The 27,987-nt window shown below is 35.2% G+C and overlaps 1 protein-coding gene across 1 annotated transcript; it reads right to left on the reverse strand.

The window, feature by feature from the left end:
- Positions 1 to 960: 960 nt before the first annotated feature.
- LOC128983385 (transmembrane protein 179) lies at positions 961 to 27,099 on the reverse strand. The gene is made up of 5 exons (XM_054402653.1): positions 26,631 to 27,099; positions 22,044 to 22,217; positions 17,589 to 17,717; positions 12,551 to 12,635; positions 961 to 1,728 (listed from the first exon to the last, which is right to left on the reverse strand). Exons 1-5 carry the CDS (start codon positions 26,738 to 26,740, stop codon positions 1,537 to 1,539), a joined length of 690 nt encoding a protein of 229 aa, XP_054258628.1. The 5' UTR covers positions 26,741 to 27,099; the 3' UTR covers positions 961 to 1,536.
- Positions 27,100 to 27,987: the final 888 nt, after the last annotated feature.

Here is a 27,987-nt window from a genome sequence, read left to right on the forward strand (position 1 = left end):
GGGTTTAACAAAGACAAGTAAATTATCAAAATTAGGGTACTCACAATGGATAATTGTGGTACTGTATATATGTGGTACAACAATGGTATACACTAACTAAGTAATAGGCGTTTTAGTCTACGCAAAAAAAATAATAATAATAATAATAAAAGTGGTAGGTTAAAATAAGAAATATAAACATTATAATCTGTTACAGGATTTGATTTATTCAAAAGCCAACAGAGAAATATCACAATATTATTACATACAATAATAATTTAAAGTAAACGAGAAAATATGTTTTAAGTATTTACAAAAAGTAATTTTACAATAATTTTTATAATACCGTAATATTTACACTTAAAGTTGTAATAGTCAAAGGCTGTATACAGGGGTGATGAAAAGTCCCGGGACAGCTTAATATTTTCTTAACCATTACAGATGGAGATATACAAGTTGGTACACTGTTACTGGGCATAAAACACTATTTTTACTATAACTTCAATGAGCCGCTACCTTTTCAGGGGAACGGCCCACAAAGAGTCGGAAGAAAATCTTAAATAGAAGCATAGATATGCACATCAAATTTTAAGACTTTATTAGTATAATACAATTCGGAAAATTTTGAACCCAAACGAACAACCTACCAAAATGGCAGCCTTTCAAAGATATCTTGAATCTGCCATTTTGAATCTTTGAATGAATGCCATTTTTTACTTTGTTCTTTTGAGCCGAAATTTTTGGCATTGTGTTCTAATAATTAAGACCTTTAATTTGATGTGCATATCGACCTATGCATACGTTTATGATTTTCTTCTGACTTCTAGCGAATCTCCCTGAGGAGATAGCGTATAATAACAATGGAAATTCAATGCATCTATAAATGCTGAATAGCTGTCATTTTTTACTCGGTTGTTCGTTTTGAGTTCGGGTTTGCAGCATTGTATTTTACTAACAAAGGCCTTAAATTTGATGTGCATATCAGCCTATACTTCTATTTAAGATCTTCTTCCAAATCCTTGTGGACCGTCCCCATGAAGTGGTAGCAGCTCATTGAAGTTGTAGTAAGGGTTTTATGTCCAGTAACAGTGTACCAGCTTGTATAGCTACATCTGTAGTAACGGTTAAGAAAATATTAAGCCGTCCCGGGACTTTTCACCACCCCTGTATAGTAAGTGTATACTCTAGTCCAAATCAAATGTAGTTACTTTTTTACTATTGCTAGAATCCTGGTATTTTAAGTCAGTGGGACAATTTTAAAGCCCTACAGACCTTAACTTTGAGAAGGAATAAAATAGAATAGTCTACAAAAACAAAAGTAACAATTAAAAATGTAAAAAAATTGTATTTAAAATCTCCATGAAAATCATTTCATCTAAAATTTTGATTTAGACTTGTTTCTTGGCTCCAAATGTCTTAAAAGGACATGCATATAGGCTAGACTTTGAAGAAAGACTCTTTGTTAAAATTATCATTTCATGCAACAATTTAAACATATTAACCAGTTAGCAGCGTAGGTAATGTAAGGCTATATACAGATTGTGTTTGTATTGCTGGTTATATTTGTGCAGGTACAGGTACAGTAGTGGCCGAGATGTCATTGATAATTCCACTCCCCTCATTGACAAGGCGTTGTCTCTCTCTGAACATAGACACTCGCATGTTCTCTAGTTGATGATAGCGGCAGAGTTTGAGTGTTGCAAACACTGAGAGTCCGACCCAGCAAGCCATCGAAGCCCAAGCACCAAACTGAAATACCAAATATTGTGATGAAAACACTGTGTGGAGCAGGCTGACCTTTGCATTGAAATGAAATGAAAACAGTGCTTTATTTTTTAACAACAAATAATTACAAAACCTAGGCTGCTCACAGGAAGCCCCTATTTCTTACACCCAACCGTAATGGTTCATAAAATGGTCTACATGGTTGACATGCATTTTTTAGCGAATTTCCCATTATAGGGAGTGAGTAAGCTATTACTATTAGGTCTCATGGTAAGACCTGGACCCAGGAACGATTTACTTTTTTGTTTTTAAGTCCCTAGAGGCCAAAAATCTTAGCATAAGCCTACTAAGAGCAGCGACTCCCTTAGCGGCTTTGTCAATGATTTACTTGATCTGCTCAATGAAAAACATCTTGCTGTCAATCATGACACCGAGGTATTTGGCATACAGCTTGGTCTCCTGCTGGACATGGCCCACTTGCACAGGAGGGCAGTAGGAATACCCTCCTTGGTTAAGACCATGATCTCGGTCTTTCCAACCCCTAGCGACAAGCTGTGAAGCTGTGGTCTTGCATCCACCGACTGAAGAAAATGAAGATGACTGGGTCAACCAACGCATCGAGACCTGTAGAAATGTATGTCTAAAAATATATAAGCGTCTAGGCAGCCAGTGCAACTCCGAGGATCGTGGATCAGATCGGAAAACCCCCCACCACCGCTCCGTGCCGATGGCGTGACGTCAACGATTACCACAACGATACGGAGCCAAGTCACAAGCCTTGGTGGTGCGTATCGGGCTGATAATCGAAAGGTGCCGGGTTCGAATCCCGCTGGTAGCACTAACTTTTTGTCAACAATTTTTTCATATCAGCAAGTTTGGTTGGTTTGGTTAGGTTATGACAGTATTTTATAATTAAAAAAAACTATAAAATTAAATTTGAGACATTTATAATTTTATTTTTAGAACAGAACTATTTTTTTGATTAGTAAACCTTCATTGGAGTTTTTCATTATCAGCAAGTTTGGTTAGGTTATGACAGTTTAGTTATTTTTTATTTAAATTTAGCCTACAAACGATACGTTTTGACAGCGACAGTGATAGAGATAACAATTTTCCGCGAACAGTTAGGCTATGCTGATGCGCCGGTATGATTCGGAAGCGTACGACATGGTGCGGTGGTGGGGGGTGATCTGATCCACGATCCTCGGAGTTGCACTGGCTGCCTAGACGCTTGTTAAAAATATGGTTGTTGGTTGTAGGTCTATTAGAATAGCCCCTAAATATGCTGTTGCCGTGGTTTCCATGTGGAGGATATTTTTCCATACAACTGGCAGCATTTTTTTAGACATAAATTTCTACAGGTCTTCATGCGTTGGTTGGCCCAGTCATCTTCAAGTGAGTTAATGTGCATTTATCGTGTTTTATTAACTGAAATGGCGACTATACGATGGTAGTATGAAGTAAGTATGAATGGAATGGAAATGAGTGTAGGATGAGTTTTTTTTATTAATTATTAATGAGATAGGAAATCTGTCCTTGAAGTCATTCTCTGCTTGTTGGATACAGTTGATACCGTTTATGAGACTTTGATATATTCTGAACAAAAGGCATTTGTGGTCTCTGCCAAGAACCAGCCCAACTGTAATCAAATCAAATCAAATCAAATATGCTTTATTCATAAAGTACAGTGTTGTACATTGAATGGTGTCAACTAAATCTATCTTAAATTAATAATTTACAGATTTGCATATCTTGGATCATTATCTAAATAAAAAACCAAGAATCAGGAAATGGAAATAATCAAAACTGAATCAATTATGTACTAACGCTAAGAGGGGAGGTGGAAAAATACTCTTCCAGGGAATAGAATGCTTTCTCTACTAAATGTAGTTTTAGCTTTCTCATGAAATTCTTCCTGCTTTGTTCATTTCTGATTTCATTAGGAAGATGCTTAAAAAATTTTAATCCTATATAGGATGGTTTTTTTTCATAGAATTTTAATTTATGTTTACTTGAAATAAGGAATTTTTTATGCCGAGTGTTGTATGGGTGATAATTTGTCTCAGAGGTGCTCAAGCAGTTTTTTACTAGAATAATTGTGTCGTAAATATATTGGCCATATACTGTTAAAATTTTCAGTTCTTTGAATTTGTTTTTGGTTGTTTCATTGTGTTCTAATTTCAAAATTATTCTTATTGCTATTTTTTTAAGTTTAAGTATCCTATCCAAATTTGCTATTGTAGTTGAACCATAAAGGCACAAACCATAGGATAAATGCGAATGGACATTAGCATAATATATGTTTTTTAATGTTTTATGGTTACAAAAATAAGACATTCTAGAGAGTGAATATAGTCCTGAACATAATTTTGAAAGGAGTTTATCAACATGTTCATCCCAGTTTAAATTTTGGTCCACAGTTAGACCTAGAAACTGTGTACTGTGTTTATGTTCAATTTCTTCTGCATTATACATGATATTTGGTTTAATTAACTTTTTATTTTGATTTGTTTTAAAAGTTAAAAAATTAGTTTTTTTAGGATTAAGCTTCAATTTATTTTGCTCTAGAAAGTTTCCAATGTTTGCCAATTCAACAAAACTTAAAATTTCAACTTGTTGCACTGACTCAGCCGATACTTTGAGATTTGTATCGTCAGCATAAAAACAAAGATTGTTCTGAGGTAAACATGAGAGTGCACCACCAGCATCATTTATATAACATAAAAACAACAGGGGGCCAAGGATTGACCCCTGGGGTACACCACATTTAACCCTTTCAGTTTCAGAAGAAAATGCTGTATTCTGTTATCATGATTATGTGTGATTTCTACAAACTGACAACGATTATTTAGGTATGACTGAAACCATTTTATTGATTTTTTTGTAACCCCTAAAATGAGTAATTTATCTATCAGTTGGGTGTGGTTGACACTACCAAATGCCTTAGTTAGGTCCATGAAAATTCCAATTGTGAACTCCCCTTTATCAACCGATTCAATTATAGATTCTATGAATGACACTGCTGCTGTAATTACAGATTTTCCAGGCCTAAATCCATGCTGAGTATTGTTTAATAGTTTAAATTCTTCTAAATAATTTAATAACTGACAGTTAACAATTTTTTCATAAATTTTTGATATTACTGGTAGGAGAGAAATAGGACGGTAATTTGACACAGTTTCTAGGTCGTCTTTCTTATAAATTGGTATTATTTTAGATTTTTTAAATTGATTTGGAAAAATTCCTGATACAAAAGATGAATTTATTAAATGACTTAAAATATGGCTCAGGCATTTTTTGGCATGCTTTATAACTTTAATAGGGACATCATCGTGTCCAACAGAATGTTTGTTTTTTAAAGAGTTAATTACTTTTCCCACCTCCCCCGCATCAATAAATTTAAAATCAAAACCTCTTTTAATACATTGCTCATTTTCAATAAGACTTTGATTTTCAATCTTGCTCTCACATTGGTTGCCACTGACATCCTGATCAACATTAGTAAAATAATTGTTGAACATGTTGGCAATAGTTCTAGGATCACTTAAGCTACAATTTCCCTCTTTCAAAGTAATATTTTTATTTTTTGTTCCATTTCCTTTCCCAACTTCAGAATTTATAATCTGCCATACTGTTTTTTGTATATTGGCTGATTTTTTTATTTTATTTTCAAAATAATTTGTTTTAGCTCTGACTAATTTTGCCCTATATTTCAGTTTGTTTTGTTTTAACTCGTATTTCAAGGCAGGATTTTTGTTCCTACGATGTTTTAAGGCCAATTGTAGTAGTTCTTTTTTTTCATTTTTCAGGTCTTCTGAGATCCAATTTTTTTTGCGTTTCTTTTCAGTTACAGTAATTTTGGGAAACGAAATGTCAAAAAAGTGCTTAAATGTACTATAAAATTCATCATATTTTCTTTCAACAGGAGCCATGTAAACACTCTCCCAAATCTCAGTTTCCAAGAGGTTTTTAAATAAATTCAAATTTTGAATATTGAAGTTACGAGTTGTACGTTTTATAGTTGATTGAACCTCTTTTGTATTACTTAGGTTTTTATTTTTTATAAGGAGCAATTGTCCATCATGATCTGATAGACAAGTTACAATTCCCTCAACAGTCACCTTGCAATCATGACAATTTTTAATTATAAAGTTATCAATTGCTGATTCAGATTCCTCAGTAACTCTGGTTGGGAAATTGACCAGATACCTCATTTTATGAACTTTTAGTGTTCTTTTTAGTAATTTATGATTAGGGTTATTTTTTAAAACATCAATGTTTATATCCCCTCCCAAAATTATATTAACAAACTTTTTGGAAAAGTGGGAAATTAACATGCTCAATCTATCTAAAAATATTTCACAATCCGAGCTAGGTGACCTATACACTCCAATTGCCAAAATTTTAAATCCGTCAATTATATAGCTACAGGCACAAAATTCGAATTGCTTATCTTGAAGTAAACTACCAGACAACCAATTTGGAACATCCACCCGCTTCCACTTTAAACCCTTCAGGGAAAGCATAACGACGCCACCCTTGAAACATGTTTTTCTACAATAAAAATTGTTTACATCATAATCTTGTATATTGAGTCTGTTAATTTCATTTTCCTTCATATCGTGTTCTGTTAAGATTACAATATGAGGAGTTAATTCATTTATAGTCACTAATAAAGGTTCGATCCTTGATGGTAAGTGCTGAATATTTTGATGGAATATTTTTATTACATTTTTTTCTGTTTGTACGTTTTTGTTGAGATTATTATTACTGATGGGTTTAAAGTGGGAGCGGGAGTCGCCATTACAAATCATGTTGCTATCACTTGTATTGGAGTTTCCAATAAAAAACCAGAGCCACTATCACTCACAACCCCAGAGAGAATCTGCCCCCCATCACTTGACACAGGCGCAGGCCGCTGCAGCTGATCTGGATCTGGTGTAACAGGGGGTGCTTGTAGAGGGGGGAAGTCCACCATTGAGCCAATTGTGACATCATGACCAGAACCAACAGCAGCAAGGGGTGATTGGCAATTAGCAGTCTCTTGAGATTGCAGAGTTGTAGGATTCTTGGACATTGTCGCTGGCTGCTTCATCCTATCATCCACTGGAGTTGGCTCTATTGAGCCCAGATTGCTGGTTGAAGTTGTATGATGGGTGTGAATAGTGTTCAGGGAATGTGATAGAGTAGAGGTTGTTGCCATTATACAAGGACCAGGGAAAGAAACAGATTGAGTGTTTATATTTATCCATTTATAAAGCTCTTCTCGTATACTATTTTTAAATTCCTGGTAGCTCAATCCATTTTGCAAAGTTCTACTTGATTCTTCATCCTGTATTATTACTGTAACTGGCTTCCCAGTGATACGAAGCAATTTTACTAAGTTTTTCACAAAATTTTGAACACTAATATTATCCCTGACACACCCCATGGGTGAACACACAAGTCTCTTGTATTTCCTTAGCTTGAAATCATCTATTAATTTACTGAAGGCTGTGTTGTAATCAGTTGTCTTTGGTTTACCATTGTATGTTGCCTTGGTTACAACACCATACACTGCTGCTCCGTTTTCATGTTCTTGTAGTGTTAAGTACTTATTAAGTAGATTGGCGGTCCTTGGTCTACCAAACGCTTTTCGGAAAGAAACAGCAACACCAGCTGTCATATTTCTAGGACTTCTTAGATCACCAGAAATACAATGAGAGAACGCTACATCACCGTTGCTCCTAAGACCATCCACAATGTCACTCATATTGGATTCCATTACTTCTATTCTGTCTTGATTTTTTAAGAGAATATTAGCCTTTCTGTTAGTAATCAACCACCGAGATAAAGCATTTAAAATTTTATGAGCCACAACATTTTTTCCCTCGTTATTTAAGTGCAGGCCATGTGATGTAAAATGCTTTCTCCTCAATGTGTTTAACTCAATCAAATAGACATTACTCATTCTTTGTACGGTTTCGATTATATAACTGTTTGCAAGTTTTAATTCTTGATTAACTGTATCTTTTAGTGCTATGTCATATCTGATAGGTATAGTGGTCATAAATGTGGGTCTTGTAGCACTTAAAATGGTAAGTTTCTTTTCTAAGTTCTGATAGATGTCCTTGAAGTTACGATTTAGACTATCGTTGCTGCCTCCGAGGATTATAACGGGACTAGAATCATGTGTTATTGATGCTGAATCAACAACAGCACCAGCAACAGTATGTAAATATGATTGCTTCAGAATTAGTGCCACTGAGAAGAATTGGGAAGTTTAATAGCAATCTTAATTGAGTAGAGCTGGATATAACACTTGGAAATCAAAACAAATTTTACCCTGCAAGGTGAATATGCTGAACACTTAAGAGATCACTTTCGATGCATGTCATCTATATTATTAATACGCTACATCAAACATAGTGGACAATAAGGCTTTTTTGTTTTAAGATTTAACCCCACATATTATATACCAAAATGTTTGTCTAAGTAGGTGTGTAGATTTGTAAACTGACCTTACATTTTTGAAAAAGTCCCTTGGGCTCTGCCCCAGTGGCTTTAAAAGTTCCCATGTTATCCTTATTAAGAACATATTTGTTTACATTATGATGAGCTGGATAATTTAATTGCTGTTAATATTTTAGTTGCAATTTAAGGAAACATTTGGGTTGGCGTAAATATTACAATGGAAAAAGCAAGAAAGCCTGGACATTTTGATTTACAAAATAGAAAACTGAATTAACACTGTGCTGAATTTCTTGAGATATTATTGGAAGATCCGATTTGCAAATTCAAACTATGGAAACATAGGAAAGTCATAAAACACCACCAAGTAGAAGAAATAGAAATAACTAGGAGAAACCCGTCGAAATCGACGGTTAGGGGCCTCTTCGTTTATATGGGCGTGCGGCTTCATTGGCAACAAATAATGCAAATGACATAGCACAGTGGCATTTCCAAAAAGCAAAGAATACTGTAAATTGGCTGTTACGTAAATAATGACGTTTAAATGCATTGTTAATCAATGTATCTTATAAAGGATGATGTGATCTAGTTTAAAAGTAATATGAACTTTCTATCATGACAGTAGCTGCTTAAATAGTATTTACTCTTTATGCCATTTTTACAACCAAAATGTGATGTTACTTTCAATAATGTTACCAACCTAGTTGGCCACGGTCCGTAATATAGGCCACTGCAAATAATGTTTAATGATACCTAGGTACCGATACCATTCTAGGCAAGGTTTCTGTGTTTGGTTGTTATTAGACACGATAAGAGCTCAATGAACTTCTTCTACAGATAATTAATCTATTGTGGAAATATAAGCCGAATTATAAATGCGAGTTTAGGCATTTTTTAACTGTATAAGTAAGTTACACAATTTAGGCTGTTGCTCAGTCCTCTTAAGAATATATTTTTTTAGAGATAAATTAAATGGTTTTTGTTGCTGAGTAGCGATAGTTAACATGCAGAACCCTCTTCGTAAGTCTAATAACTTTCAAAGGCTCTCTAAAAGTTGAAGTTTTTGTTTGTATACATACATTTATACAATTATTAATTACATACAATTATGTTTTTACTAAGCGGAATGAATACATCGAAGTAACCGCTCTGAAAAATCTGCAGTAAATTGCAATTTTCCAGTTTAATGACTTTTTAAATCATGCACATATTTCTACATATATATTGTAAAATGTTTTATCCAGTTGCTGTACACTAATATTAATTTAACATAATATGGACACGGCTCATATGGACAACACTTCTGCACTTGTATTATTTTGTACTGTATTACACAATCAAAGACTTTTCCAATGATTGAAAACATCTATGACAATAGTCTCATGAACCTATGATGATCTGTCTAGAATAATATGATAAAATATAGGCAAAAGTGGTAATAAAAGCAGACACCAACCCGTACAATAGATATAAGATAGTCCAATAAGAAATAATTGTAAGAGTTACTATAAAATGGTTGTCAACTGATTTCGTAATGGAACGTTATATTGCAAAACATGGCATGATACAGAAGAAAATAAATTTTAAAATCAGTAAATAACATTGCAAATACTTCTTTTGGACAATTCAATAACTCCCAATAAACGTGTGTTGTTTAAAACACAATTTAAGTATTAACAGCTGTTTAATTCAAAAGTATTATCCACATGATCAAAATGTAAACAAATCTGTGGAGGGATCTTTAAGGGCTTCTGGGGCAGAGCCCTAATGGGATTCACTTAGTTTTTCGTTTGATAACTCATCTAGAGACCAAGACCTTTCTTTGGACACCTCTACCAAGTTTCTACGCCCAGCCGTTCTCTCAAATTAGTAGAGACAAAGTTTCCATTTAAATATTTTGATTCCCCATGTTAATCTTATGGGAGAAAACCCAACTTTGATGGAAGATATGGATTCCAAGAGATGGAAGAATATAGATTTCAGAAAACGAAAAACACTTTGCAAAACTACAGATCAGGGCAATTTTTTTGACACTTTAATCCTCAAAATCGGTCCAAAAATGAGGGAGGAGTTCTGTTTACAAAAATCGGCTTAGCGTATTATATATATAGATGTTGTTTTAGAATTTATAATCGTTATTATGGACAACCTAATGCGGCTATGAGTGGGAAACATTTGTAGGAAACACTAACAAAACAAGATCAGCTTTTGAAAAACGATAAGATATTTACGAGAAATTTTGATTATACCGAACTGTTGTGTACATCGTGAGTATTTCCATAATCTTTGAGTCGACTCTTTAAAAGTCATAGAAAATTATGACTGTTATTTGTTTTAAAATAACACCTGTAATACTTTGCAATTGCTCGAGTTCGAGCAACAGGTAGGCTACACTAGTAGGAAATTATCTCCGGTCACAATTCCTCATTTATGTCACTACAAAAGGTCCGCAGTTAACTGAGTGTCACTTAAGGTGCTTTTAAGGTTTCATACTCGGCCTGGATTTCTGGAATGTTGCCAGTGATAGCTTTCTGAAGTCTGAGATGCGTGTGCAAACAGCCGTGGTTGGGCACGCCGATAATGTTGGCTCTAATAGGTGAACTCATCATCAATGTGGCTTAGTGCTCGAGGAGCCATGTGCACCAATAATGCATGAATCACCAAGATCAAGATTCTGACCAAGAAGGAGATTGACATCATTGTGCTGTTGTAGGTATGGAATTCCTATGGCCAAACCATACTTAACCATTTGTTCTGCTAAGTAATGTGAAATAGTGAATTATAAGCTCAGCTTGTGGGGCAAGATCTTTTTAGCAATGGACAAGGCAGTCTCTTTCCTAAGTAAGCTGATGTCTTAAGTCTAGGATTCTCAGTACAGTTGCAGAAGACTGATAATGTACATGCTTCAGTCTGTACTCCTGTAAGGGCCGGCAGGCACAATCAGCAATGTGGTGTAGGGGGATGTCATTTACTCAAGTGCAGCGTCAAGCAACATACAGTAGAACCTCTTTAATCCGAACTAATTGGGACCAGGGGTAGTTCGGATTATTGAATATTTCGGATTACAGAACATATTGTTGTTTTTACATAAGAATAGCTAAAATCTGGCTAAAATGGCTCTTAATTAATTGTTACAGGAAGAGTGAAAAAATGCTTTATAAAGTATAATACAGTGTTTATTTAATACAGTAGTAAACATAGTAAATAAACAGTACTGTAAATTACAATAGAAACAATTACGGTGCGTACGTATACAATAAATAACTACTGTACTGTGTATACAGTACAGTTCAATGAGGCGTTCGTATTAGTGGACGTTTGGATTACATGGGTTCGGATTAAAGAGGTTCTACTGTATAGCATTGCATCAGTGAATTGAGGAGTGTTTGAACCAGCTATTTTGGTAGTTCAGGACTCGTCCTTGTCAAGCTCAAGCTCACTGTGGCGGAGAAGAGGGCTATCTACCGGCAGTATTAGGAGAACCTGGCAAAAGCACTCACACCACCTGATATGCAGGGGTGCTGGGAAAAGGTCAAACCATCCAGCAAATCCCACTGTAATTGGCTGTATGAAGAGGTAGATATTACCAATAGAGTTCTTAAAGGGTCATAGCTATTTTTGATTGTACCAGCTTTGGATGGGCAAAGTCACATCAACCAACTGTGAAAACTGCTCGGGCTTTCCCGAAGACCAGAACATTAATTTTTCTCTGCTTGCAACGAAATAGGCTTGCCTTGGAGGTCAAAATAAAGTAGGATCAGATTTGGTGGCTACAGTAACCACAAAATAGCAGAGGATAGGGCAAATATGTACTGGTTTGTCCAGTGTATTCTCCACGTAAAAAATTGGACCAGGTTGTGACATAAATTGAATATCTATCAGGTAGCCTATGGTGGGTGCGATACTCCCTGGTGTGGTGTAACGTTCTCACTAGTGAGTGCTGCTACGACTATCCACTGTACTATCCTGATAATTAGATCCTGATAATTTTATCATGTAAATTACAAGATAAAAATGTGGTTTGGATTCCACTTTAAACTGTAGGTCCCTTAGTTGCCATTGGATGAATGTGCTATTAATTATAGTCCTGTCTAAGGTACACCCATCCTACACTCATCTCCATTCATACTTGGCTTAAAATACCTACCTTCTTATATGCTCGTCGCCATTTCAGTTAAAAGTATTAAAAGGTATCTCCCTTAAAATGTTGACTTAACCTAAAGATAAGTTACCGGTACTGTGACAAATAATTCCAGGTCTGTGGTCCACAGAGTAGAGGAGGATTTTTAAGATTAGTTTGCTTAGTAAGAGTCTTATGTATTGAATTTTTCCCTTTCTCTTCCTTACAAAAAACTCCATAGACAATTAAGCCTATTTCAATTATTACTAAAAATACCTGAGCAGTTCCAAGTTCTATGTAGAAATTTGCTGTATCAATACCATCCAGTTTATCAAATGCATTGCCAGCAGCGATTTCACATCTGGAAAATAAAAACAGTGGCTTAAATTTAAAGTAGTAATGACAGCTAAAACGAGGGTCGTTTTTTAAGTACGGTAAGAGTTTATTTTGTGTATCGCTCTGTAGTTCGCGTGTAAACTGTAACGAGGCTCCTCGCCTCCTACTGGCACATTTGTGAACAGAACAGAATGACACCATTTGCAGCTCTGTAGCTGAATTGTATGCTACGCTGTGTGTTTTAGCGAGTTTCGCATGTAGGGAATAGGCTATTACCGTAGGTTGCGTGTCTCGTGGTAAGACCTGGACCCGGTGTCGCACTAGGCATTGTCCAATATTAGTTTAAAACTCCAACATCTATTTTGAATATTTTGCTGAGGGAGTGTATTTTATTCATTGCTGAAAGATTATTTTCTTTTCAACATTTGTTTAAATTTCCAAATAATGAGTCATTGCTGAAAGATTATTTTCTTTTCAACATTTGTTTAAATTTCCAAATAATGTGTTCATATTGTTTTAGAAAATGTAAACAAGTTTAGTTTGTTGCTTTGTTTTGTCATGAACTAAGTTCATTTTTCTTCTGTAGTAATAAATAATTCATTTTGTCATTTCTGAATTTCTTTGACTGATTTCTTTTTTATTTCTTTGGTCACAAACTGACCTTAAGTCGCAGGAGACAGAAGATTCAATAATTTTTAAAACACACAGCGAAGCGTACACGTCAGCTACAGACCTGCAAATAATGTCAATGGGTTCACAAATGATGCCAGTAAGCAGCGAGGAGCCTCATTTCGGTGTACATGCGAACTTCACTTCTATTAACAAAAAATAATAAAACTACCTTTGTAATTACATGGTAAATATCATTTTACCTTGCCAAACACTTCCCTGCTTCTCCAAAACTGCAGTCAATACTTAGATATAGGATCAACCTGCAGACCTTAGCTGAACATTGAAATCTAGTTATAATAATAATAATAACTAGTGTACATGTTGCTCGATTTCGAGCAATTGCAAAGTATTACATGAGTTATTTCAAAACGAATAGCAATCATTTTAAAAGAGTCAACTCAAAGATTACCGGTGTGTAACTCAGACCATGTTTATCTTCGTTATTGTTAACCTTAAGCATTCCGGCCGATTTTCTCCTACTCAAAATGCTTCGCTGTACAGGCAACACATGTCATTGATAGAGGGCCAATCGAGAACGAAAAGTCGTTTTGGGGTAGTGTTAGGGCGCATTTGTAACTTATAGTTGAGATTGTCCAGGGTCAGGTGCTGACTGTGATGAGTTAAGCCATAGACAAAAAGAATTCTTTTTGTCTATCGTTAAGCCTATTACGCGCCACTGTTCTGCGGTCGTTATCACGATTACACAATGTTTTTTTGTTGTCGCGTCGGAGGCATTTAAAAGAAAAAAACAACAAATAAACAAATTATAGTTACACAAAACAACGATAAAAGAACAAATTTAAGCTACACTCATGCTAACATGAACCGTCTAGGGGTTATGTTTTCACAAACTCAAATCGTAAATACATGTACTCAATGTGTTTCATTGAATTGAAAAATAAATAACAGCTGATCAAAATGTAAACAATTATGTTCTTCATAAGGATAACATGGGAACTTTAACAGCCACTGGGGCAGATCCCAAGGGACTTTTTCAAACATGTAAGGCCAGTTTGCAAATCTACGCGACACGCTCTTTCCAATGAGACGTCAATGGATAAAATCGGTTGAGAAATGGCGGAGGAGTTCAACCGACAAAGTTTCATGTAGCGTATTAATTATATAGATAATAATAATATGCCTTTATTTAAAGCGGTCTTCAGCCAAAACTGGTTTTCAAGACAACTCAAGTCACAAACAGTTTACAAGTACACAATAATTACAAACAGTGAAACTAAACTAGCTTTAAATTGGCCTTGAATTACATGACATGATTTTCATATTTCTTGGGAGGGTATTGTATACCTGGGGTCTAAAGTATGAGAACCCCTTTTTACCATCTCACGCCGCACTCTCGGCATTTCAAGCAAGCCGTCCTGCCTAGTACAGCGTTCCCTAACTGATGTTCGAGGCTTTTCAATTAGGGAGGCAAACTAGAGGACAGTGTCTTGTGAACAATTAAAACAGTTTGAAGAAAACATTGATTTTCCAAAGAGAGTACCTTAGCCTGTTTGCGATAGGCAGTTATATGATCAAACTTCCTCAGATTGAAGACAAACCTTAGGGCTCGGTTCTGCAACCTCGTAAGAAGAACTCTACTATCAAGAGTAAGACATTCACCAAACGATGGAAGTGCATAGTGAATAATAAGGAAGACTGTTGATTTGATCAATTCCAGCTTGGCATTTTCAGATAGTATCCCTCTCAAACGGTGTAAAATTCTCAACCTATTTGAAACTCTCTGACAAATGTAACTAACATGTGAGCAAAAATTGAGTTGAGAATCAATTCTGATACCTAACACCACATTCTTGGCACCACAAGAATTTGACCGTCCAGCTCTACCTTTCCAACAAGACTATTTTTAGGCTGCAAACCAGAAGACCAGAAATGAAGCAAAGTACACTTTTCAGGATTCAATTTTAGACCGTGATCGTCAGACCATTGCTTTACCCTTAGCAAGTTAGTGTTGATGAGATTGACTGCTCCATGAAAATCAAAAGGGGTGTGGGAGAGAACTAGTTGACAATCATCAGCGTAGGAATGTAAAAAGTGGAGAATTTCAGAATGCTATCGAGGTCATGGGTATACAATATGAAAAGTATTGGACCCAGACAAGTTCCCTGAGGGACCCCTACCTCTCTTTGAATCAACTCAGAGCACCTACCATTCACCTTAGTCACCTGGGATCAGTGACAAAGATATGACGAAAACCATTCGAGTGGACTCTCGTGGAATTTTAGAAACCTGAGCTTTGATATGAGCATGTCGTGATGAACAGAGTCGAAAGCATTTGAATAATCAAGTGACGCCATAAAGCTGTGCAACCCTTGGTCCTTGGCCTGAAGAAGCTCATCAGTCATATTGAGAAGAGCAGTGCAGGTGCTGAACCCTCTACGAAAACCCGATTGTGATTCTAAAAGTATGTCCGACTCCTCCAGGTAACTTACCAACTGTTCCACAACAATTTTCTCTAAGATTTTCGAACAGGCAGGCAGAATTGATATTGGGCGGAAGTGGCTACTCGTAGTTGGATTAGAGCACTTTGGGAGCGGAATCACAATGCTTTGCTTCCAACTATCAGGGAAAACTCCAGTCTCTAGTTACACATTAATGAGATGAATTATTGCTGAGAGACAATAAGGGCTAACACCTTTTAACATATCAATTGATATGCCATCAATACCAGATACCTTTGAACGTATTTTATTCACAGTTTCTATAACCTGCTCTTTGGTGACAGCACTAAATCTGAAATTATTCTCTACTTTCTCTAGTTCTGGCCCATAATGAAGCCCCTGAATGAACCTGTACCTCAGAGTCCTAAACCTAGTTCAATACAAATTCTATGAGTGGCATGAAACTAATTGTTCAATAGATCAAGGTAATGAAGTAGGAAGAAATCAGGATTTCTAAATACGGCTAGGAACTTAAATACCTGCAGCTTAAAAATTCCTACTTATAATTTTACCATTTAAATTTTGAACTAGCAATATATCAGTTGCCTAAAAACAAATAAAATTTAGTTTAGTGAATGTGTAGTTTTAAAGAATTCAAATGGGCTATTTTCAGCAAGAAAGAAAACAAACATGAAACTTTAATTTACTAAAAACAGTTTGACATGTATTAGTAACTAGCTGTACCCACGGGCTTTGCCTCGTTTAACTTCATAAGTATTCGCATGGCTCAATCACGTCCCATTAGTAATGTATTTATTATTTATATTTATTATTTCAACAGACCAGCAACTAAAAATGTGCATTTTATAATGGTGAGTGTATGGGCTGATGCGGCTTCTGCCAGTAGGGAGTGGGGAAGCTAGACCGTGTGGTCAACACTGAGCCAGCGATCCATGAGTTGTTATCGTTCAATATAAATAAGCCTAAAAGATTTGCTGATACAATAAGTGGTATGCTTGCTTGTATAAATACAGTGATAGAGAACAGACGCACACACAAAATTAAAAGCAGCTAGGAGTAAGGTGAACTGTACTTAAACGCTTAAAAACCATCTTCAGTTACCAAAATATACAAGGTATTTTGAACAAAATAATGCTAGTTTTAACATCTCCTAGGCTCATTTTAAATCTACCCGACATGCCGTTAACCCTACTTCTAACCAGCAGCATTTGCACGGACACGGGTGCACCTTTCACATTACGCCAACACTGGCAATCCGACAGTGTTACTCCATCTTGTGAAATTTGTCGAAATGGAACGTAATAGAGCAATTGCAATGTTACTTTGAGATTACTTTTATTGAAACATCATTTATATTGCATTAATGTTTTATTTGATTCAATTTGAATTTAATATTTTATATCATAAAATGATAAAATGAAATTGGGTAAAAATTCAATTCTTTTCATGAACAAAATTAACACTTGTAAGTAGTTGGCTTCAAGGTCTTTTTCCGACATGAAAAATTCTTTGCGAACAAATAAACAATCGTAGGCCTAATACGCAAAACTACAAACAACTAAACTAAATGTACACAAGGTTCAGACGACAAACAACAGGTGCCGGTTGTATGTGGTAACAGTGGTAAGGTCCCATATACTTCTTCACCCCATTGCCGGTTAAACAACTACCGGCACCCGACAGCCGGGTAGATGTGAAATAGGCCTTTGAAACAAGCTGATGGAGTGAAGCTGCAATGACGTCTGTCGAGCTGGTACAGGTTAAGAAAGCCAATTACACAGTGGTAGAGACAGCTCATGATTAAATAATCACTGGTTTAGACGATAAAATTTACCAGTACTACTGGCTAACCAAGTGCAAATGGTTGAGAAAATTAAAATACTTACGAAGGGAATCTTTCAGTCATGTCATGGCACCAAACCATGAAGCCCAGTGTGATCATCAGAGCTGCAGCTACAGTCATAGCACATAGCATCAGACTTGCCACCACATCCACGAAGGCGGAGAGGAAGGAGCTGACACATGATCATATTAGTTGTATAATCATAAATAATTCTGTTATAAAAAAAACAGTACAGATTATACTGTAATTTTACAATTGTTTTTATATATGTACCATACACACAAAATCATTCCCAAATCTATGTTTTTTTACATTTAGTGTTAATTTTATCCATTTTATGGATTGTGTGTTAAGTTTATCCATTGTTGTACAGGCCACACCCAAAGTTGCCTTTTAGCGAATTTCTTAATAGGGAAGTAGCTATTACCGTAGGTCTCATGGTAAGACCTAGGCCCGGGACCGATTTACTTTTTCATTTTGATGTCCCCAGAGGCCAAAAACACCATTCTTTCAAATTTGTATATATGTAGCCTATATCTATATCTTTATATGTGCCCATCCGCACGATAACTTGAGTAATTTTTGTCCGATTTTGATAAAATTTGGTTTGAAGGTGTAAGGCGGGATAAACTTGAATGAGTTCGCGAACCAGCATGATCGGACTATGGGAATGGGGTTTTATGGGGTAAAAATAGGTTTTTCCCATTTTTGACCCTAATAACACAAAATTTCACAATTTCTTTCCAAACCATTTTTTAGAGCTTAAAAAAAATAATTTAGAATATTGAAGCGTTGTTATGCGCCTAATTGTTACGGAGAAAGTTCCAAAGAAATTTTAATTTTAAAATTCCCATGTTATTCTTATGGAGAATAAGTCAACTGTTGTAGTTTGCTTGTTTATGAACATATTTTGATCAAATTTGGAAAATACATTACTTTCTTACTAAACTACAGTAGGTACCTTTTAACATTTTATATAAAAAAAAAACTTATTTACCTTCCCTGTTGCAGCAAACCTAAGTACTCGTTAAACTAATTCTGTTTAAATAGGGAATAAATGTGATATTTCTTAGGAGACATTTTAATGTAAATCCAATCAGGCAAATATAAATTCGCTAAGTCTGCAGGTTTGCTGCGGCGGGGGTATATTTCATAATCTATATTATCAATACATGTAACTTTGTGAACAATAAGGCTTTTTGTTTTAAGATTCAACCCCATATATTATATACCTACCAAAATGTTCGTCTAGGTGGGTAGATTTGCAAACTGACCTTACATTTTTTTTAAAGTCCCTTGGGCTCTGCCCCAGTGGTTTTTAAAGTTCCCATGTTATCCTTTTGAAGAACATATTTGTTTACATGTGATCAGCTGGATAGTTTAATTGCTGTTAATATTTTAGTTGCAATTTAAGGAAACGTGTGCTAAAAACATTTACTGACTTGGTTGAAATGAAAAATTTACTATTTGAATTTGGGTTGACGTAAATATTTCTATAGAAAAAATCGAGAAAGCCTGGATAATTTGATAGGGTACTAAAAAGAAAACTGAATTCACTGTGCTGCATTTCTTGAGCAATCATTGAAAGAGCCAATTTGCAAATTATGGAAACATAGGAAAATCATAGAACACTACCAAATAGAAGAAATGGAAATAATGTTGTTTCTTAGAATTTATAATCGTTATTGTGTATAACCTAATGCGGCTATGAGTGGGGAACATTAGTAGAAAACACTAAAAAACAAGATCAGCTTATGAAAAATGATAAGATATTTACAAGAAATGTTGGTTGTATCGAACTGTTGTGTACATCGTGAGTATTTCCATAATCTTTGAGTCGGCTCTTTAAAATTTATCGGAAATTATGACTGTTTATGTTTTTAAAATAACACCTGTAATAATTCCCAATTGCTCAAATTCGAGCAACAGGTGCACTAGAATTTTCTTAATACAGTTTAGACTCCCTCTTATCCGGACACCTTTTAACTGGACTACACTTGGCGAAAATGACAGACATCTCTTTAACCGGACAATTTTTATCCGCACATCGGTTTAACCGAACTAGATTGGCAGGAAGTGGGCGGTACTGAAATGACTGTTCTCGTGGGAAAGATTTGAGACCAGTGATCACGTGATTAAATATGTAATAATCATTACAGTAAAACCCCTCATATCCGGCCACCACGGGACCAAGCCCCTGGCCGGATAGCGATTTGGCCGGATAAACCAACCTACTACAAAAATGAAAATGATTCATAGGTACCTATAATAATATTTAATCAAAACATGCTGTCAAAAGTATCATTTAAGTCTATTCTAGGATTATTTTTTAAAGAATTAACATGTTTGTACAAATAAAAAAAATTATTTGTAGGCTAAAGATTTCAGGTAACAAAAACTATTAAACGATGGAGGTAAAAGTTACATTAAATCAGCCTTGAAGATTTTTAGGACCTTAATAGTAAATACAATTCTACTCAACTTTCTTATCCTTTTTGTGAAATAAATACAAAGATTAATTTCCCAACCCCCAACTTTTTAGAGGTTAGGCCTAGTTCAACTGAGTTTAGTAACACAGTAAAATGTGTTTGAAACAATCAGATAAATAGTTCAGATAAATAGTTTAGCTCAAACAAGTCGCAAAGACTAGTGCTTGCATCTAAACGTCTGTAAGCTTTGAGAAAAACATTTTGATATTGGCTTCCTGGAAGTGGCCGGATTAACAGAGGACCGGAAAAACCAAGGCCGGATATCAGGGGTTCTACTGTATTGGCTATACATCAAAACGGTCCGTTTTAACAAGTTTTTGAGGACGTCGGTTTAACCGGAAAAACCGTTATCCGGACTGGCCTCGGTCCCAAGGAGTCCGGATAAGAGGAAGTCTACTGTATTTTACTTAAATTTTATTCAATCCCAAGAATCCTGCAAGTGAAAATCAATATTTTATTTCAGATAGTGCTAAAAATCAGATACAATGCCAGTTAAAAACTTGCTAAGATTCTATTGGAGACAGTGTGTGATGGTTATGTACACATACTCAATGGCAATAAATTTGAATGTGGTATAACATCCTTAATTCTGTAAGACAAAATTTTTACCAGAAAATTGTGGACGACTGGTAATTTGCAGAAAAGTGTGAGGGGTCTTAAATTAAAGGTCTTGACTCCAGGGACTCTGGGAAAATAGCAGACTTTCCATAAAGTTACCAGAAAACGAGTTATATAACGTAAAATGCTCTCCATGAGAATATCATTAGAAGCCATTTACTGCTGAATTTTGTTTACTTCAATACAGCTGATCGTGATTTACTGGATTCCTTATTTGCCGGTCAACTCTGCAATGTACTATATAAAACCAGGGATAACGCTCCCTATGATAACTAAGACTGTTTACTTGCGTTAGAGAATGTGGAAATAAATTATTTTACTGTGGAACTTTTCAAGTTAGTGTATTTTTAACGTTTAACATGAAATAACCACATTGACTAAATAATTAACGATTCAAGATTAAATGGAAAACTTCTGCTTTGTTTTTATTTCAAAACATGTTCTAGATTCAGTCTACACTTTCATTATTTTAAATTTGATATTTTTACTGTAGTGTTTAATCAATATTTTGTAGGAAGTGGAATAACCTCAACGGTTACTCTTATAAAATAACCTGGGAATAAAGAAGAATAGGTTCGTACAGGAAATATATATTTGTTAATTAAGTAAGTACTATGATAAGTTCCAATGGGAGGAAAAACAATTTTGTTTGGAGATTTTCAGGTACTGTCTGTTGCTCACAAAAGAGTTAAGAATCAGCCGATGATTGGGCCTAATTTGATAGAATATGTAACGTCAATCGCACCTTTAAGAGGAATACCACCACATACACTTACACTAATTGTAGTTTTTTATGTTGATCAGAAAAAATCTAGGGTTAAGTTTGGTCAATGGGATGCCTTTACTTTACACTACTGTAATGTTGTTAAACAAACCTTAACAACACTATTAATAATGTAGTGATTTAAATGATTTATTGAAAATGACATCAACAAAGGCAAACAAAGACAAACAACAAACTGTTTTAACGCCAAAAGATATGGATACAGGGATATTTATTCTAACACATAGATCATATATTTCTTAGTTTGTTTAAATATTAGAATGATTTGTTTTGTATTTTATTGAGCTTTTTAGGGACTTATGTCCCTACAAGCCCCTATACTAATGCATAATTTGAAAAATCTGTTAGAAAAAAATAATAAAATTGTGAAAGTAGTATTTTTTATGATGAACTTGTGATCATCACACAGTTACGTCTTTGAATAAAAACATATACCCAAATGTCTCCTAGTTTCCTGGACCTCACATAGGTTTGACTTTTCACATGAAATGAGAAAAAATTTGAAAATCACATTAACTTTATGTAGACATAAATGTTAACCATAGTAATGTTTATTTTTAAATAAAGAGTTGAACAGGCATGAACCATTTACTAAAAAAAAACTCACCTATCAGTTTCCTTGTATAAAAACATTGACATTCTATATATCTGGACAACAGACACCACTGATAGGAGAAATCCCACAAATATAGTGTAGTTGCAATATGCTTGAGATGCCCAGTTGACAGCCAGTTGTCCTTCATCCGTCCAGGTTCCATTCGAGAAAAGCAGACAGTGACCCCTACAAACAATCAACAGACCACTTTTTTATAGTTTTGTTGAATTTAATGTATAATACTAGTTAAATGTACTCACCAGGGTATAAAGACATACCAGAACGGATTTTCTTTGCCTACAAACCAAAACGTTGGAGTGTATGGCCCGGAATTGTACCCCCTCATAATACTCTGATATTATTATGCTCGAGTGGTTTGATTAAATCCACCGACATCTAAAAAACCCCATATGGGCCAGAATTGTACCCCTCCCCATTTGGACTCACGCTTATTTGATCAGTGCATGGAGTGGAATTGTACACCCTGTCAGTGTAGCCTTCCTTCTAGGACCGGAATTGTACCCCCCTGGAATTATACCCCCTCTTGTACGCAGTAGATAATGTACGGCCCGGAATTGTACCCCTCATATGATGCGAGGCGACAGCAAAACATCACTTACCGGGCTAGTAACGTTACATTATATACTATTGTTATCTTTTTATCCGTTTTTTATATTGTATATGGGATTAAAGTAGAAGGCCTACTTACGACGTTTCAGAATTGACTTAGGGCTTTGTCCTATAAATTTTCAAAGTTTAAAGATGAGTACAGTCATAGATAAAACAGGGTCGCCGGAATTTTACCCCCTGGGCAAAGCTGATGTCGCTATGACGTAGTAACCTGAGTGGCCAAAAGTTTGTTTGCGGCCGGAATTTTACCCCCGCGATTTTGGAAGTCTAATGAAAATAGCCAGAGCGTGATTATTAGTGATAAAAACCGGAATTTTACCCCCTGTCCATATAACTAGCGTTTAGACAAGATGTACGGGCTGGATTTTTACCCCCGGAATTTTACCCGGGATTTTTACCCCCCGGAATTTTACCCCCGGATTTTTACCCCCTGGCCGATTTTAGAAATTGAATGATTGTTTTTCTTATTTCTGTTTTTAATTAATTGTAAACATTTTACTATTTAGTCGCCTATCTTTATTTATTCATTTTGTAATCTCAACTGAGTTAACAGAATTAGCTGTTTGATTTTGATGTTCAAGATTTGCGTTTGGGGCCAACTGTTGGTTAATAAGTATGTAAAATAAACTGAGTACAGGTAGCTAATTTAAATGATAATTGGGTGAACATTTCTTCGTAAAGAAACAATAAGGCATATTTTGTTATTGTTACAATACAAACGAAAAACATTGTTTTACCACAGTTGTATAATAAATCGTTAAAGAAATCTTCGAATCAATTAGGGCCTACCATTTTGATGTTTGTTTATACGTCATATTAATCAACAGTTGGCTTCAGAGATCGAATCCTGATACTCGAATTTCAAAATTAAAATCAAAAACCTGTTCTATTAGTTGTTGTTTCAAATAAATTAAGATACGCTACTTAATAATAAAATGTTTAAATTAAAACAGAATGAAGATAATTAATCATGCTCACTAATTTATATATCTGGCCAGGGGGTAAAATTACGGGGGGTAAAATTCGGGGGGGGTAAAATTCCGGGGGGTAAAATTCCGGGGGTAAAAATTCGGGGGTAAAAATCCGGGGGTAAAAATCCGGGGGGTAAAATTCCGGGGGCGTAAAAATCCGGGCCGTACACTCTAGGTTTTTCTAATTTGACGTGTTCTGATTAAATTCACAACCGTGAAAATATATGTTTAATTCCGCGTTTAAGTTAATCCATCGAGCTGATGTCGCGAAACTCAAAAGTTCGCGGCCGGAATTTTACCCCCTGGTTTGTGACGTCACGTTTGCCCAAGGGGTAAAATTCCAGGGGATTAAAAATCCGCTACCCCATAAAACATAGTCCCTCAGTAGATTTCCCATCCATCAATTTGGATTGTAGTGCCTAATAAGCTCTTCCAGATACGCTGCAATCTCATGGTTACTTGTTAGCCTGGCTCTCTATAAAAAAAAGCCAATTTGATTGTTCTGTCCGGTTTTCTGTAGATGTTGTGTTTTGCTTACAATTTTTTTCCGGTTATTTCAGTAATTTAAACCCTCGTTTAACGAAATAATACTATCTAATCATAAACAATACCTCGTCCACTAGCTATATAACCAAACAGCTAGACACAAATAATGAGAAACTAACCCTAAAATAATATAAACAAATAGTAAAAAAAAAACAACATCTACAGAAAACCGGACAGAACTAACAATAAAATTGGCTTCAGCTGTTCTACAAGAATGGGAAATCTACTAAGTGGCTATGTTTATCTATGCTACAGTAAGGTAAATTCAGGGAAGAAATGTTAATAAAATAACACTGATTTAAAATAATGTAGGCCTAATTGGGTTGTTCAAGGTTAAAGTTAAAATATATATATATATATATTCTCTATTTTCTGTACAGGCTCAAAAATTGCTCCAACATATTATGTCACCTTAGAAGGCATTCGCTACTAACTTATTTCATTTTAATGACCATTTCAATTTACTGAAAGACGATTGGAGATGTTACTTACAAGGAGGGGGTGCAATTCCAGACCGTACACAAGCCAATACTCTTTTTTGCTTCATCCGATACCTTATGTTTTCCAATGTTAGTGATTCTTAGATTTAGGTGTTCACTTTTGGCTTCAAATCTTAAAATATCTATTGGTCGACTGCTGTCGTTTAGGTCCTCTAATTTACCACTCAAAACTTTCAAGCTTGTTTCTATGTAATTAAATTCCTCATGTAGGCTATTACTAACTTGTTGCTCAAATATTTGACATCACTATCTACCTGGTTTCTTATCAACTGTCTTAACTTTTTTCTCAAAACTGAACTTGTACTCCTAACATCTGGCTCAAAGTTTCTTAATTTTAACTCATACTCTAATTAACTCTTAGACAACAAGTCTATCTTAGAACCCACCTTCATATTTATACTTCCAAACTTCTTACGGTATTTCAATTGTCTTAAGTCCAATCTTTAATGAAGAGTAAATTAATCCTGGATAGTAAAACTAAGCAAAAGGCCCAGTCAGCAGAGTGGCGCAATTTTTGTAACATTATTTCCAAGATCAATTATTTTTCATTTTGTGCAATTGGCCTAAAGAGGAGACCCAAAATAAAAGTTCATCATTGTTACAAAAGTCATGGTTTATTTCAAATAAAACAGTTTCTTCTAAAACACTTTCTACAACAACTTTAAGAGCCCGAAATCAAACTGAAATTAATTACTTCCATTAGTTTTTGGAATATCAAAAAAATTTACACATTTAAAACATTCGGCTAAGATTTTTATAACACATTTTACAACAATTAATTCCTGGTACACACTTGAGCCTACTCATTGAGTAGGCTGCAGAAATTCACCCCAGGTCTGGACCCTGTACATTTACACTCTTGAATTAACAATCCCACATGGAAGCAGGCTCCCTTATATAGGATATCTCAGTTCTGGAACCTTCTACCCCTACTCCGGCTAGCACTTGCACTGGACCAGGTGATAAGGAAGCTTCCAGAGCTTTTTACGTCTTGCTACTGCAGGCTACTCCTGACTATTGTGAATGTAAAACTTTAATTTGAAAGCCTTATAACAAAAAATAAAATAAAATTTATTTTCTCAAATTTCTATCTGAAATCAAACCATGTTACAACATTTAGATTAGATTCCGTTAAAATCCAAGTGTATGGGGTGGAATCGTGGACCCCCTCTAGGTGTGATGTCAATATGACGTTGATACAATATGCTTTCAGATGACATTTTAGGAATATTGCATGCATTATTCCCAGGGAATATTCCCTCAGTTTTGAATTCCCAGGAATTTTACATCACTTTCGCTTGGAACATGTAAACTGCCCCCCCCCCCCCCCCCAAAAAAAAATGAAACACAAAAGGTAGGAACTTACAATTCTATCTTGTATGCTAAGTTTACCATAAGTTAATATATACGGTAGCCTTGAGTAAAACCTTATTTCTAATTTTTCGGTCTGCAGCTCCCTGAGACCTACGGCCCCTAGGCAGATGTCTATGATCGTGCCTAATGGGTCCCAATACAACACTGCTTAAGTATAGGCCTAGGCTCTAATGTATGTATTAGGTTAGGCCCTACTGACATTAAGACCAAATTTGCTACAGTGGGCCTAAGCTAATTAAGTTACCGGGTACACTTCCATATCTGTTGGCACAAACAACCGAATGAAAATATCAATCGATTGTTCGATATATCGTTTGGTTAGTTAGGTAAGGTTAACCTAACCTAACTAACCAAACGATATATCAAATTAAACAATCGAATAACCAATATTACTCATTCGGTTTTTTGTGCCAACAGATATGGAAGTGTACCCAAGTTACCTAAGTTAGTTGAACGAAAATAAATTTGAAATTGCAAGATGAAAAAGATTTTAACTTAAAATAAGACTTTAACTCTATTTGAAATGTAGTGCACAGTTATAGATCCAAACCTTGCCACAGGTGCATTTTACTACTTACCTAAACTCTTGTTGATGAAAACTCATTGGTATTGTAACGCATAATGATAATATAAAGGCAATAACATAAGCTGACAGTTGACTGATCAGCAACAGATTGTTGAGTGTCATGACTAAATGTTTTATAGGGGCCTAGCTAATTATAATTTGTGCAGAAAGATCTATCCCTATGGAAATGATTTATAACTGATACTATGGGCTATGACAAGGTTCTTCCAAGAACCGTCCAAAGAGAGATTCTCAACTCTTTTGCGCCTAAAGTGTAGAAGAGATTGATAATTCACCATTAAGAAATCGACAGACAAGCGACTAGCCCTGGAACCAGTAATCCATCCATTTCTACTCCCAGCCTATTTTTTTTATTATTATTATCACCGGATTAAAAACAGAAAACAAAAACTAATCAAAACTACACATCGAAAAACTAAAACAGCATTCGTCTAATAAGTTGACACTCGACACTGACACTGACAGTTCTGTAGAACGAAACTAAACTAACACACAATCACAAACAAAAACATTAACCAGCTGCAAATTTAAATCATTATTTATCCACTTGTAGGAGTAAAAATAATTAGACCATGCAGCTCTAGAGTTTACGGGCATACGGCTGATTCTAGCCATAGATTAATAATACTACATATAGACAATTTTTTATTTGTTCATTTTTTCAACAGATTACCGCAGAAAAATATGGGTTATTTGTTTTCATCAAAACATTACATAAGTCATTGGGAAGACGTCTCATTTAATGAAATTTTATACCATTTCCTTTTAGCGAATTTCCCATATAGGGAATAAAAAGCCACGAATACTATTAAAATACCGGTATGGATCATAAACATAAACAAAATGACGTTTTTGGCCCGAATCCTTTGGCTAATGGCATAAACATAAGGTTTAGACGGCTCCATTATTTAAACAATGTTAAATAATGTTTACTTTCCGGCCAAAAACGTCATTTAATGTCAACAACCACAGTAGCTCAAAGGTAAGGGGTTCACAGTCTGAAGGTCCCAGGTTCAAGACCCGGTGGGGGAAGATTATTTTGATTCTAGTTTATTCTCAAAATTTGTTTTTATAAACTATTAAAACTATTATTAAACTATTAACTATTAACTATTAACTGTTAAACTATTATTTTACAGTACTAATGCTCAACTGATATATATGCATTTCATACAAAATCTTATACTTCGTGTTTAGGATATGCCCATGGGATGGTTGCTGGCCCTGTGAAAACAATTTTTAACTTGTTGCAAAGTTAATTTTAAAATTGTTGTAAAATTGTTGCAATGTAGTTGTAAAACAATTTTTGAACTATTTTAAATTTTGCCGGTTGTCAACTATATTAATAA

This window comes from Macrosteles quadrilineatus, unplaced genomic scaffold, assembly GCF_028750875.1.
Source record: "Macrosteles quadrilineatus isolate MER2022 unplaced genomic scaffold, UCM_ALF_1.0 Scaffold_1__1_contigs__length_201487025, whole genome shotgun sequence".
Lineage (NCBI taxonomy): Eukaryota > Metazoa > Arthropoda > Insecta > Hemiptera > Cicadellidae > Macrosteles > Macrosteles quadrilineatus.